The sequence below is a fragment of the Hibiscus syriacus genome, unplaced genomic scaffold (assembly GCF_006381635.1).
Source record: "Hibiscus syriacus cultivar Baekdansim isolate YM2019G1 unplaced genomic scaffold, ASM638163v2 tig00012523_pilon, whole genome shotgun sequence".
NCBI classification, from domain to species: domain Eukaryota; kingdom Viridiplantae; phylum Streptophyta; class Magnoliopsida; order Malvales; family Malvaceae; genus Hibiscus; species Hibiscus syriacus.
In genome coordinates, this window is record NW_024062285.1 from 74343 (window position 1) to 90133 (window position 15791).

At 35.3% G+C, this 15791-nt stretch overlaps 1 protein-coding gene and 1 pseudogene across 1 annotated transcript; both read right to left on the bottom strand.

Moving 5' to 3' along the window:
- Nucleotides 1-1298: 1298 nt before the first annotated feature.
- LOC120205546 lies at nucleotides 1299-11871 on the bottom strand. The gene is made up of 4 exons (XM_039205396.1): nucleotides 11861-11871; nucleotides 3174-3267; nucleotides 2662-3077; nucleotides 1299-2579 (listed from the first exon to the last, which is right to left on the bottom strand). The coding sequence occupies exons 2-4, from the start codon at nucleotides 3237-3239 to the stop codon at nucleotides 1319-1321; spliced, it is 1743 nt and encodes a 580-aa protein (XP_039061327.1). The 5' UTR covers nucleotides 3240-3267; nucleotides 11861-11871; the 3' UTR covers nucleotides 1299-1318.
- On the bottom strand, nucleotides 10961-15095 carry LOC120205656 (annotated as a pseudogene).
- Between the last annotated feature and the right edge of the window lie 696 nt (nucleotides 15096-15791).

Genomic DNA, 15791 nt, shown 5'->3' on the forward strand with positions numbered 1-15791 from the left:
TTACTCCCTAACAAAAAAATCTTACTGAGTTATTTCTTTCACCCACTACTCATCATATGCAATTATTGCATTGAGGATTGCAATTGGTGGGTTTTGTTTGCATGAAAATCTATGCCCAAATGATGGTAAAGTTGTAAGCTTTGAAATGACATCACCCTTTCTAAATCCATTTGTGTTTTCCTTTGAATTGAGTGTTGGATTTAGACCCTCTTTTGGTTGTATTAGGGTACAGAGGGACCTGAAAATTGCAGACACTTTCCCTCTATGTTAAGCCACTTTACACTGCCCTCTTATTTATAATTTTCATAGGTTTTAATAATGATTAAGCTACACTCAAAGCCACCATGTGCCCACACAACTCCATCAAAGTGTTTGGGTGTTTTCCAATGCCAATCACATCCCTTCTCCCAATATCTAGCTTCCCTATGGAATGTTATATTTAAACAATAAAGACAAATATGTATGAGAGGTACCTATACTATTTAAAAAAAATTAATGTCTCGTATTATATTCTCTCAATATAGACCTTAAACTCATTAAATAAATTAAGTGTATCTCTTTAACTAACTTTTTTTCATCATTAACCGCTAAAATATTGACATGTCAATTATTATACTAATGTGGTAATTTACGATATTGATATAATAGTCAATAAGTACCGTGAATTGACACACCAAGATTATAACAGTCAATGGCAGAAATTTTTTATCAAATGACCACATTAGATATATTTTCAGAATTAAAAGACCACATTAAAAAAAATACGATAACCACATTTATTTTTTTCAAAAGCATATGGGCCTTGATGTTTTCCCCCTAACTATTATTATCAATTATACTATGTAATTTACCCTTCATAAAATTATCAGTTTATTTTGGAAAATGTTGGGTGGTGGAAATAGCAAAAATGCAATCTAGCAGAATGTCAGATAAAGCTAGTTCATGGATAACAAAGCAGAGAAACTTTAAATGCCAAAACAATTACAAGAATCCAAACCACAGTAGCTTCTGTCAATCTTTTGTTTCCTGGCCATTACAGTACCACTTTGTCCCATTCAAACCAGAAAAAAATCAATTGAAATAGAAAACTTTACGGAAAATAAAGTTAAGGCTAATGAAATGCAAAATATGAAGAAAAAAATGTACCAAAAGTAGAAAATTTTCAATAATGAAAGTTATATACAGCGACTGGATGACATGAAAGAAATAGGGTGACAAATTTCCGGCAGACAATTTAATCATATTTGTACAAATGGGGACAGTGAAACAGAGATTCACGGCCGGTAAAAATATCTTTTATCGATTCTCAATGGCAAAATCAGCAGCTTTGTGCCTCGTATTTCAGTGTAAGTGGTCGATTAAACCCAACTTGTGATAGTAAATTCCCAACCACGGCCAGATCCCTGCAGAATACACCTTGGAACACATTCGGATTGGAACTAGTTGTTTTGGCTTTGTTTTCACTGGATTTAGCCCTGGTTTTGCAGCTAGAAATGTTCGATGAATTTGTTTCGGGTTCCTGTTTAGTGCTGGAATATTGGGTTTGCTGCGCTTGAATTGCTGCCTGTGCTGCTAGTAATGCGGCCGCAGCTTTCTTCCGTTGCTTCTCGGCAGCTTCTTCTTCGATAACGGTAGCCATCATGCTGGAATAACCCTTTTGAAGTAATCGGTAAAGAAACAATGCCGACATCTTGGCTCGGTCTTTAACCAGGTCACGGTCGTCGGCAAACTCGCATCGATCGATAAAGTTGGTAGCTTTATCGGGTTTGTGCCTTAGAGATAGTAACAAATGAGCCCTGTCTAATTCGGACCTTGAACACCCTCGCCTTAAGCCTATCAATGCATAGTAATCGACATTTCCTGTCTCACCAGAAGCAACCCTTTGCTTCAATTGTTGGATTTTAGTGGTTAATGCACAAAGCTTGCCGGGAATCTCCCGGTAACACACGTAGTGACGCTTCCAGGCAGGTCCCGGAAGCTTCCTGTCTCGCAAAATGGTTTTGTAAAGGAGTTTCCAGTGTTCGAGATCGTGTAAAGAATCGGGCAAACATCGTATTGTTTCGAAGAGTGAGGCCCTGGTGTCGAGAGCTTGAATGGATGTTGGATCAAGTGCGAGAGTCTTGTTGCAATCGGAGATCGACTCGGCAATGCGTCCGGCGGCCCTGTAAGCCGAGGCTCGTTGCATATAACACTCTGCAAGGAAGCCTTGAGGGGCAGGGCGTCGTCCGTCGACTATTTTGGAGAAATGGCGGATGGCTTCCGAGTGTAAGCCTGCATCCAATGCAGCAACGGCGGCAGTTCGACGGCGTATGAGGAGTTTGATATGGGATAGAAGCTGAGAGATGTTTTCGGATTCAGAGAAAGGAGTGGGGTCGCGTGGCGGCGTTGAAGGAGGCGTCATGGAGACGGAGGAGATGTCGGATGCGGCGATAGCGTTGGGGAGGGAGAAGCTGTCTTCGGACAAGGAAACGCTCTTGCGGCGGAATACGGCGGAAGCGAGGCGCTTGCCCGTTTGAAGGAGAACCAAGGCGTCCTCCATTAGGCCTAGGTGACAACATGCTTGGCCTAGGACCAAGTACCTGTTTCGAAATTGAGTTTCAAGTGAGTTTGAGTTCAATCAATTTGGAAAACTTTTTACCCGGAAATGCTTGAAGAAATTACCTCCATTGGCCTTCTTTCTCGCAGTTTCTCCACAACCCGGCCATGACTTTCTTCTTCAATTCCGAGATAGAGAAACACTTGAAAGACGGGTCACGGCCAGGTGAGTCGGAAGACGAGTTATCGGAAGGGAGAAGCTTGACTCGCTCCCTCAACAAGCGTTGTGACGAGTTATCCGTGGAAACCGAGCCAGACTCGTCGATGCAAATTTTGAGACTCGGGATATAATCTTGGAGCATATCGGCAACTTCCCTGAAACGCCTCAGGTACAGCAAAGATCTCGCCTTGAGTTCAACGGCGATCTCGAAACGAGGCGACAGAGCCAACGCCGCGTCGAGCAGACTCAGAGCCGAAACGATGTCGTTCTCATCTTGCGTCGCAATGAGGCTCCTCGCTCCCTTAATGTACCTATCGACAACCTGCCCAGATCAATGCAGAAACATGAGAAAAACAGAAACGGAAACTTGAACAAACACTGGATCAAAGATCAAAGCTTCGCCATTTTTCTTTTCTACCTTTCGATTGGTAAGCCACCAGAGTTTCTTTTGATCATTTCCACTTAAACAAGGAGAAACAGCCATGGGGTTGATTATATCTTCTTCTTCTTAGCTATATAATCTTTGTTGAGAAAGAATCAAAACGTTTAAAACTCAATCAACCATTAACACCTCTCTCTTTTTTCTTCCTTGCACTCAAAGCATGCACATTTTCCTTTTTCACTTTCTGGGATAAATGAAGGATGGGAAAATGAGAGGGAAAATGGGATTTAAGAGCGGGATGAGTTGAAGAAAGATGGAGGATTGATTTAAAATGGAGGAGTGCCAGCTTTGACATCAGGGAATGCTTTGATCCTTCAATTTCATAGCTGGCATCGCACTATTTTAGACTCTCTCTCTCTCTCTCTCTCTCGCTATGCTATGTGGTCTATGAGACTACTACCCAAACCTCCCTAAATAAATACTTAAAACTTATTTATCAAAGTATAATAATATTGTACGAACTAAGCGAATTACGTGATAAAGGGTATGTTATTATAATCGAACAACGTAGGTATAAGTAGTGTGAACGTTTGATGTTGAAAGATAAGAATATATTTTACAACAAATATTATATTGTACTTACTCCAGATTAACAAAAAATGTAAAATAATATTTGGTAAAGTACGGAAATGGTTTCACGACTATAAGGTATTATTTTTATTAAATCTTTCAACTATTAATAGTTACAAAATGGTATTTAGATTATATAGTGTTTCTTTGTTAAGTTATTCAATTATTAAAAGTTATAAAATGGTCATTCGACTATTTGTTATGATGATTGTGATATGTTAGTCATTTGATATTTTGTGATCAAATTTTATCATAACATAGTCATAAGGTTAACGTTTAGCTTAGATTAACATTATTTTTTTAACGAAAATGATGAGTTTGAAGCATTATGAATAGTCTGGTGACCATTTTATAATTCTTAGTAGTCGAGGGACTCAACAAAGCAATATTCTATAGTCTAACTACCATTTTGTAACTTTTAATATGGTAGGGACTTAATAAAGCAATAATGGGGATCATCTGTGTACTTTACCCATGAATATTTTTGTTCTAAGGTCAAATTTATCCTTATCTATTGGAAGATTAATAAACTTTAGTACAATATATGGACCAAACCATAATTTATCCATTTTATAAATATATTTATCGGATGAACAATGACGGTCCTCGGGTTCAACTACCGGGTTGCGGCTGCAACAATTGCGAATTGCTTGCCCCGAAAGTGTAAGAGAATCATCTTTCCAGTTATTTATTTTCTGGTGACATCTGAAATTACCTTAAAACCCCACATTTCTAAATGGAGATTTTTTTATTAATTTAGGTAAATATAAAGTAGTATATGTTTAAATATAACTTTTTATCTTTTGATATTGAACGTTTATACTCCCAACATCTATGGTGTTCGAACTCGAGTCTTAAAAAATAACAATAATTCATTTCTCACTTAATCGAATTGGTTCGTGATTTTAAACGGTGGTTTGAATTTGTCATTACGACATTATTTAATTTCATGGTCAGCTCCATCAGGGTATTTGTGAGGTTTGGTTGGAGGAAGCAGTGGCAGTGGTTGGTGCCATTGTGGTCACCACAAATTCTCAGGCCGTGAAGCTGAAGCTACCGTTACTATGATTCTCATATTATTAATTTGGGTAAATTACATATTTAGTACCTAAACTATATTACGAATTTTTATAACCGGGTCAATTAGAACATGATTTACAAACTTTAATAAAGTAGGACCAAAATCAGGATTTAACCCAAAAGGTTAACCTTCTCTCCTTTGTACGCCACCTGGTCAATGATTTTAACTTTCTTTGCTTTGGGAGGAGGGATATTTTGCTTTTTGTTTCAATCTCACATTGGTACATGAAGATGGATATATGTGCCACATGGCCGGATGGGTTTATTTTTCTTTACCCGAACTCTTAACTTTTCCTTTTTCTTTTTTCTAAATAAGTTTTTTTTACTCGGGTTATAAGACTTCATCTTGACTAATTCAGATTAATTTGTGTCGTACATCTAATTTTGATGGGTGAATCTTCTAGTTGAGATTTTCTACATATACAAAGACTCGAACTCGAGACCTTGCTTAAACGATATCAAACTGCTTACTACTTGAATCAACCCATATTATTCTAAATAAGTATTTTTAAGAGCTCGACTAAACTACAAATTAAGTTAGGGTAAATTAAACATTTAAGATCTAAACTATCAGTTTTGGTTTATTTTAGTATCTAAACTTTTAATTTTTTTAAAATCATACCTAATGTTTAATTTTTGTTTTATTTAAGTATCATACCGTAAAGAACTTAACACATTTGGTACCTAAATTATTAGTTTTAGCCCGTTTTAGTACCTAAACTTTCAAAAAAAATTAAAACTTAACATTAAATTTTGAACAATATATTAAAATGAAACAAAAACTAAACTTTATGTATGATTTTGAAAAATTAAAAGTTTAGGTATTAAAATATACCAAGACTGATAATTTAGATACTGAATGTGTAATTTATCCATAAAAATAAAGGTATATGACACATTTAATATTTAAACTATCATTTTTATCCGTTTTAGTACATAAATTTTATTTTATTTTCAAAACCATGTCTAAAATTTAATTTTAACATTTCACCGTTAAAAACTTAGACACCAAAATTATCACTCATGATTTGAGCTTAAAAACTAAAGCTCTATCATTACATAAGAGCATCTTGAACTTATCATTCCTTTGGCTCCACTCCACTCCACTCCACATTCCCTCGTTTTAAAAATCGAGCAGTTCCTGCAATCTGGAGCATCCCTGACCGTCCATCCATCACTGGATTCACTGTGGTGGGCTCCATATACATTAGAGTGGGTCCCATATTACTTGGCAGCCAGATCAGCAAGAGTCGACACCCCCACTATGACAGTATTATTATTGTTATTGTTATGTATGCAATTATAGCTTCAATGATTTTAATGCTTCCAACAATTAATCTCAAATATGTTTGAATTGTGAACTCCCCTCGTCATTTCCAACCACGAACGACATGAAAACCCCAAAATCAATAATACTCACATGTATAGTTTTAAATTTTTGTAACACGACAAATTAATATATATATATATGGGACATGATCCGTATACACCTAATATATAATTAAGAGTTTTACATTTTTTAGGACCATTAGATAAAGAAAAATCAAATGTTGAGATTAACAGTAGAAAATGAAAAGATAAATAGAAAAAACAAAAATTAATCTCAGTCTTTGATTTCTCTCAATCCCGTGGTCATAAAAAGATGTAAAACTAAAAGTTTTACACTGTATAAGTGGATCCTGAGACATATATATATAGACAATATCCAATTATACTGTGTAAAACTCATTTAGTCTTACACCTTTTTAGGATCATTGGATGGAGGAAAATTAAAGGCTGAGATTAATTCCTTATTTTTTTTCAGTGAATATATTTTCATTTTCCACTGTTAATCTCAACCTTTGATTTCACTCATTCAATGATCATAAAAATGTGTAAAACTATAAGAGTTTTACACAGTGTGACCATTGAATGAGAAAGTTAAAGACTGCGATTAACAGTAAAAAATGATAAGATATTCACTGAAAAACACAAAATTCATATAAACTTATTCTAATCTAAATTCATATATAATTTGATTATCAATTTGTACGCTTTTATTAACTGTTCTGATTATTAACGTACGATGTACATTAACGATTGAATGATCAAAATAGGAGCAACTAAAGAGTTCAGTGCTTTTATACCGTAAGATGTACATCGGATGAACAACTTAATCATGTACCCAACTATACTCCATGAAAAGACACACTGCTATGTCTCACCCTTTTTAATGCTTTTGCCTTCATATTTGTTTGCCCAGACAAATTCATGTTAAACTACAACAGTCTTGATTATAAAACTACACAATAATTGATGCTAATATTCGGGGTGGATCCCTCCTACTCTCTCGTTTAGTCTACATGAAAAATATGTAGTTACTTCCTTTTTAATTCATGTATTCACAATTATTTTTAGGGTAAATTGTGAGTTTGGCGTCTAAACTATCGGTTTTGGCCTGTTTTAATACATAAACTTTCATTTATTTTCTCTTCAAACCTATACTTAAAGTTTAGTTTTTGTTAAATTTTAGTATATTGTTCAAAATTTGATGATAAAATTTGAAAACAATTGAAAGTTTATGTATTTGAATGGACCAAATCAACAACATATAATTAATTATGGGATAGGTCCGCATGCAAAGCCACAAGTATCCATCTTGGAGGGACTACATAGTAATCAACTTCCAAGTTTTCCTCCAGCGCACTCTTAGCCATCGTATCAGCCACGTTATTACCGTCGCGACGAGCATGTTGTATAACCACATTCCAATCACGACGTCGAAGCTCATCCAAATGTCATTTAAGAAAGTGATTCCCTTTGTACGTATCATTAACACAGTAATAACTTTCAGACTGTCCACCTCAATGATCACATTCCGACAATCGTATTCCCAAACATAAAAGAGAGCATAGAAAGCGGTCCAAAGTTCAGCATCCAGTACCAAACAAATACCGAGAAATTCGGAGAACCTAAAGCACTAACCTCCTACTTCATTCCTAGCAACCCCACCACATTTGGCCAATCTAGTCGAGCAACAGCACGATCCATCGGAGTTAAGCTTGAGCCACTGGCGTTCTGGAGGGGTCCATTGGAGTTAAAGTTTTAGTTGTTGCTATAATTGGATACACTTTTGCTCTTATGATACGTGGTTGGATGAAATACTAGATCTTTCAGAATATATTATTGCTTCAAATTTTAATATTGTGAATACAATAAATTGAGTTGGAAGAAAAACCTCAAACGAACCTATGTAATATTTATTCCAAATTAATCGATTAATAAATCAGGTATCGATGATTAATCCATAAAAATATGTTCAACGTATAATATTTAAAGTTTAAGTTTAGAATTCAAGAGGATTATTTTAATTCCGAATTTCAAAAATTAAAAACCTTAACTATAAAGTCCAAACAATAAAACCCTAAACCCTAAACGAGACACATTACACTAAAATAAATAAAAAATTAACATAAGGGATGCTTATTTTTAATTAATCACTGATATCCGATCTATTAACAGATTAATCTAGATCGGGTACTGCAGAGGTGAGGGCGACTCTCCCAACCCAATTTGCTCCATTCGCAAATGCTAGGATTCAAACCTCTAACCTTGCTTAAGGGACCTAGTGCCTCAACCCATTAGACAAACTGATTGTTGGTATAAGGGATGCTTATTTTCTTTGGATGCATAAAAGAATATGACCGGTGATTATTCCTTAAAAAATTAAGATAATGATATATTTTAGATTTTTCAATGTGTTTTTTCATTAAAAATCTATTTTTACCTTCATAGAATTTTATAAATTTAAATTCATCCTTCTATAATTTTATAAATTTTACGTTGACTCCCCTAATATAAAATTTTGCATCGTACTAAAATTGACTAACGCTTTGGCAATCCTTGTAGCATCATCACGGGATCATTTGATTAATCAAATTCTTATAGCATGAATAATAAATTGTTGTTTTCCACCAAGTTGTGGCATCATTTGATCTTTAATCTTACCTCAAGTTATTACTAACATATAAATCATCCAATCATGTTTCAAGGATTTGATCCCAATTATTCCTTTTAAATCTTTACCATAAAGTTGGAATAAATGAAGTTTTTACATATTTCAAGGGTAAATTACGTGTCTATTAGTTTCGGTCTGTTTTAGTACTTAATTTGTTTTTCATAATCATATCTAACGTTTAGTTTTTATTTCATTTTAGTACATCGCCGTTAAAAACTTAATGGCATTGTATCTTTATGGGCAATTTACATCATTCATTACTCAATTATCTTCTCACTCCTATTTTGGTACTAAGGTTTAAAAAAATTCAATTTAACTACTCAACTTTCAAATTGCTCCTATTTTAATCACTCTAATTTATTTTATTAATAATTTTTGTGACATGACATTATTATTATTATTATTATTATTATATAATTAAAAATAAAAAATTGAAAGTTATAGTAATTAAATTAGAAGTAATTTGAAAGTTAAGTGATTAAATTAAAAAAATTAACTTTAATGACCAAAATAGGAGTGAGGAGATAATTGAGTGATGAATGATGCAATTTACCCATAAAAATGTAATGCATGCAAATCACCAGTTAAAAACTTAACGGTAAGATGATAAAACAAAACAAAAACTAAATGTTAAGTATAGTTTGAAAAAATTGAAAGTTTAAATACTAAAATGGATAAAAACTAATAATTTAAGTACTAAACATGTAATTTACTCTATTTTAATATGTTATGGATCTTTAAATGGTAAAACAAGTCATTAGATTGGACAAAACGAGTATGGGCTTAAATCTTATGTCTGGCCGAAGGACAGCAGCTTAAAATAGGATGAATTTTTTTTTTTTGAATGTGTAGGAAAAAAGCCAAAGAAACCAGCGATCACCATGCAGCTTCTTCAAAGCAAACCAGCCTCCATGTTAACTACACTTTCTGCAGCAGCAGGGGGCTCTGGACCATGTGAATAGCTCCACGCCAGTCTCGTCAAGCAATCGACCGCCTTGTTACCTTCTCGAGGCACAACTCTGAACTTCAATTTCCAGTCTATTTCGTTTAATCTAAAGCTAAATTAAATCTAAAATGATTTGAACAGGTATAACTAAAATGTTTTTTTTTAATTTGATTTAATTAATTGCTGTAATAGTAGAAGCAACCAGTTTGGTGTACTTCTTCCTCGTACAATTAAGTAACACTTGACACTTGCAAATTGACTAAGAAAACGTGTCTAATACCTAAGCTATTAGTTTCGGTATGTTTTAGTACTTTTTTTTTCATAATCATATCTAACGTTTAGTTTTTATTTCATTTTAGTACATCGCCGTTAAAAACTTAATGGTATTGTATCTTTATGGGCAATTTACATCATTCATTACTCAATTATCTTCTCACTCCTATTTGGTATTAAAGTTAAAAAAAATTCAATTTACTACTCAACTTGCAAATTGCTCCTATTTTAATCAAATTAGAAGTAATTTGAAAGTTAAGTGATTAAATTTTAAAAAATTAACTTTAATGACCAAAATAGGAGTGAGAAGATAATTGAGTGATGAATGATGCAATTTACCCATAAAAATGTGCTACATGCAAATCACCCGTTAAAAACTTAACGGTAAGATGCTAAAACAAAACAAAAACTAAACGTTAAATATGTTTCGAAAAAATTGAAAGTTTAGATACTGAAACGTATCAAAAACTAATAATTTAAATACTAAACACGTAATTTACTCTATTTTAATATGTTATGGATCTTTAAATGGTAAAACAAGTCATTATTAGATTGGACAAAATGAGTATGGGCTTAAATCTTATGTCATGCCGAAGGACAGCAGCTTAAAATAGGATGAATTTTTTTTTTTTTGAATGTGTAGGAAAAAAGCCAAAGAAGCCAGCGATCACCATGCAGCTTCAAAGCAAACCAGCCTCCATGTTAACTACACTTTCTGCAGCAGCAGGGGGCTCTGGACCATGTGAATAGCTCCACGCCAGTCTCGTCAAGCAATCGACCGCCTTGTTACCTTCTCGAGGCACAACTCCGAACTTCAATTTCCAGTCTATTTCGTTTAATCTAAAGCTAAATTAAATCTAAAATGATTTGAACAGGTATAACTAAAATGTTTTTTTTAATTTGATTTAATTAATTGCTGTAATAGTAGAAGCAACCAGTTTGGTGTACTTCTTCCTCGTACAATTTAAGTAACACTTGACACTTGCAAATTGACTAAGAAAATGAATTTTGCTATTGTTTAGCAATGGCGTACTATGATTTGATCACCCCTAATGTTTCTGCATGAAGGGATACGGGATGCTTAATGTTGTCGATGTGGAGATGATGTACTCCTATTGGAATTCTTCGGACCCCCGACATGTCCACGACGCTTAGGAACTTGCACACGTGGATGCTGATTCCGACTTGCTGTTCCGACCCTGCCGGGACATGCACTTTTGCAAAGGCTACCAGCTGTCTGTTTATGAGGAGTCCCATGGCCGGCAGGTGGAGTTGAAAACACTAGCATCGTATGAGTACCGTCCTTCGATCCCGTGTTCTTCACGTTTACTTGAAGGCCTACCGACAGCTTGTTGCATCTTGCATGATTAACTTTGATTGCCTTGCCTAAAACAGTTGCATTTCATGAATGACGGTGGCCATCTAGAGGGATGGTGACGACGTTGGGTGCACCGACAATGGTATGAACGAAGTTGGTGTAGCTCAATCCGTGGCCGAAAGGGTACACTACGGGTCCTTTGTAGAACCTGTAGGTTCTTCCTGGATAATTTCTCCTCGGGCTCGAGCTCGAACGCATTGCCAAATTCGTAACATACTCTTGTGGGTACCATGTCATAGGCAACTTGCCCCCTGGGTTGGTTGTCCCACACAATACATCGGCTATCGCGACTCCTCCTGCTTGTTCGGGTACCCGGGCCACAAAATGGAGGCAATGGAGGGTGTTCTTCGCAAAAGAAACATCGATAGGCCCGACTGACATTAAAACCAGTATGATGGACCCCTGGAAGCCTTGGCTACTTGAGAAACAAGTTCTTGTTGACGCCCTGGCAAATGCAACCCTTTCCTGTCTCTGAATTCTGCTTCGATTGATTGGTCGAGTCCCATTACTAGAATCGTTGCATCTGCTCGACGTGCAGCATCGATTGCAGCACCGAATAACATGTCATCTCGGCAAGCAACATCAGCACATCCGATTTGGCGAATTGTTTTTGCGTACTATTCCTTGCAAAGGAGATGTGTATCCACAAGCAACACCTAATCATCAAACAACAAAAAACTTTCGTTGTTAACATCCAATCACCAATATAAGGAAAAGGAAAATCATCATCATGGGACTTACCAGCATAGTTTCCAATCATGCTAACAGTGGCATCGGAGTTAGGCCCAATAACAGCGACTGTTCGGTGATGTAGATGGGACAAAGGCAACGAAGGACCATGGTTTTTAAGCAGAACAATGCCCTGTCTTGCGGCTTCAAGGGCGAGCTCTTGGCTCGACGGGCTGCAAATTTCTTTCGGCCCTAAGTTCCCATACGGTTGTGCAGACAGCTCGCCGTCGAACATGCCACGTCTCATTTAAACTCGGAGTGTATTAACTAATGCATTGTTAATGTCAACCTCCTTCAACAACCCTTGTTTTACCTCATCTTCACTGTGTTGCGCCAAGAACGGCCCACAATCCAAGTCCAAACCTGCTTTGATGGCATCGGCCGCCGCTTGTTCCGGCGTCGCCGTGTAATGTTGGGTATTGTAAAAGACCCCACCGAATCACAATCCGAAACAATGTACCTACGGCTCACGCCAGCAACAATCAACGATTACATCGAAAACAAAAATCAAAGATCATGGAATTGATGAGAGATGATTATCTTAAAATGGTTACCCATCGAGTTTCCATTGACCTCGTACTGTGTTACGTAGAAGATTCGGATCGGCGCAGGTAGGAATGCCGTTGACTTCGTTGTAAGAGCACATTACACTGGCTACATTGCCATCTTGTACACACATTTTGATTGGTACATCGAATGTGTCCTCGATGTCCTGCTTGCTTACCTGCACACACGTGCGAAACACCCACGTGAGAATGACATAGCGGTCCGACATTTAACATTCTTTATTCAGAAACATTTTTAATGTAACATGTTGGTCCGATTTATTTATAAATTAGTTTAAATCATTGTAATTAACTATAGAATATAATTAATATAAATTTAATAATTCGAGTTAAACTATAATAAATAAAAGAAATACTTAAAATATGTCATGGTAAATTTCAAAACGAAGCGGAATGGTTGATTAATCCAGCCTTTTCTGATATAAAATTCCAAGTTGTAATCACCTATGCATTGAAAAGTACAGGCTATACAGCTACTTTTTCTAACATTATCTTAACACGAAAGACAACTGAGAATGCAATATTATCCATAATTGCACATTACCCATCAAAATCATAATATACCTAAATTATTAGTTTTGATATCTAATTTTTTTAGATTTTTAATATTTTCGTATTCGCTGTTAAAAAATTAATGCATTTAGTACAAAAACTTTAATTTTAGTCTTTTTTACCTAAATTTTAATTTTTTTTCAAAATTGAACGCAAATTTTAGACAATAGTATTAAAATGTACCAAAAACTAAAGTTTTTAACGGTGACTATTAAAATTAAATAAAAATAATATTTTAAGTATGATTTTGAAAAAATTAAAAAATTAAATATTAAAATAGAACAAAATTAATAATTTAAATATTAAATGTTAATTTATCCAAATAGGGATAGAATAGATTACAGAGTTATATTTAAATAATTATTTATATTTTATCCTACGAAAAAGCTGTTGGTCCCGTACAATATTAAAAAAAGAACTAACCTTGGCATTAAAGTGGAACCTGTCAACACCATTCCAGTTATCGAGGTCATAGGCCGTGAAATGCTTGCAACAAGCCGCCACCTTTAACCGATCACCGTCACCTCCCTGTAAACCCCTCACGTAGAACGCCGCATACGTACCGGCGAGCACCGGGTCTTCACCCGGAGTCTCCTGTCCACGGCCCCACCGCGGGTCCCGAAATATGTTGACATGAACTGTTTTGAAAACCGACCGGTTCAACCGGTTCAACCGGGAACTGCTGTCTTGTCCGGTCTATTCTATCTCGGTTCAATCGGTTCTAGAGAATCGTAAGGAATCGTTCGAATCGGACCGGACCGTGAACCGGTTCAACTTAATTTTTTTTATTTTTTATTAAATGTTTTTGTATTTTTATTTAATTTTTTAAATAATTATGACGTCGTTCGATTCTTACGACCAGTCTGACCGATTCGATCGATTGAACCAATAAATCGATAGCACGACCAGTTCACTGATCGATCCGGTTCTTAAAACCATGGACATTAGGGCTCCAGTACGTGAGTCCAGTCGTTCCCCCGTTGTACATGGCCCTGGCCTCATCCGACACGACCTGCCGCCGCCCATTTCGTGCCCATACGTTTGTTAGATTTTGTAATAAATTATGTTCGCAAGTTGAATGGAATAGTTTCCAGTGACGATGATTCTATTTGCATAACCCTATGGGGAGCTTTTCAGTATAAAGTCATGGTTAACAATCGGTGTACAGCGAATAAAGAGGTAGGCTTTTCTGTAATTAATTAGTTATGCGGTGTGATTATTATAAACTATTATAACGAAAATTGACATATCTAGATAATGATTGTAGCTTTATGGATAATACCATTATCTTATATTAAGGGTAAATTACACATTTAACACCTAACCTGTCAATTTTCATCCGTTTTAATACTTATACTTTTAATTTTTTTTAAATAATACTTAAGGTATAGTTTATGTTTTATTTAAAGCATCTAGTGCTTAAAATATCAATTTTGATCAATTTTAATAGTTAAACTTTCAGTTTTTTTTTTAAAAAAATTCAAGTATGATTTTAAAAAAATTGAAAGTTAAAATACTAAACAGACCAAAACTAATATTTAAGTACTAAACGCGTAATTTACTCTATATTAAAAGAATTTTTTAAAACATGTATCCAATTTTAACCCCTTGTCTATTATGTGTTGAGATTAAATTGGATAGCCCAATAAGAATGATCACTTCAAACCGTGTGAAAAACCGACCAACGGATTCAACCTAATTGCAAACCGGCAGTTGGCAAAGCAGACAAATCTAAGAGACAAGTAGTACTAAAGGCTGCATCTCTATCTCTTAACAACTCATAAAAACAACTAGGTAAATTATACATTTAGTATCTAAACTGTCAGTTTTAATATTTAAATTTTTAACTTTTTTAAAATCGTATCTAACATTTAATTTTCATTTTATTTTAGATTCGTTTTAATATGTAAACTTTTAGTTTTTCAAAATTTAACATTATATTTTGAACGATATATTAAAATGAAATAAAAATAATTTTTTTAATGACAAATACTAAAATTAAACAAAAGCTAAAATTTAAGTAATAAGACGAATCAAAACATATAATCTAGATACTAAACGCATAATTTACCCAAACAACTATTCCATCCACTCGACGAAGTGTCCCTTTGGCACAAAATTCTAGTATATCAACCCTTTACGACAAAATCCACGAGATAATATTCTCGAACTTTATATTTTACGAGATAATGTTTTGGACATATTATTTGCTGAGATAGAGTGAATTCTACAGTGATAAAAGGAGGTCGCCATGCACTCCGGGTGACCAATGAGGTCGCCATGCAATCCGGGCGACCAAGGAATGATGCATGTAGGAGCTGTGGGACCAAGGAGTGATGCATGTGGGAGCTGTGGGATGCATGTGAGAGTTGTGCATGGGCCATGCACGTCGAATGGTGTAGGTCGCCATGGAGTCCCGACGACATGGTAGGTCGCCATGGAGTCCCGGCGACATGGTAGGTCGACATGGAGTCTCGGCGACCAAGCTCCTGGGAGATTCTGC

Coding starts and splice junctions, on each gene's coding strand:
- LOC120205546 (XM_039205396.1), bottom strand. CDS start 3,239: ATGGCTGTTTCTCCTTGTTTAAGTGGAAATGATCAAAAGAAACTCTGG. Junction 3,078..3,173: donor GGTGGCTTACCAATCGAAAG/GTAGAAAAGAAA, acceptor TGATCTGGGCAG/GTTGTCGATAGGTACATTAA. Junction 2,580..2,661: donor GAGAAAGAAGGCCAATGGAG/GTAATTTCTTCA, acceptor ATTTCGAAACAG/GTACTTGGTCCTAGGCCAAG.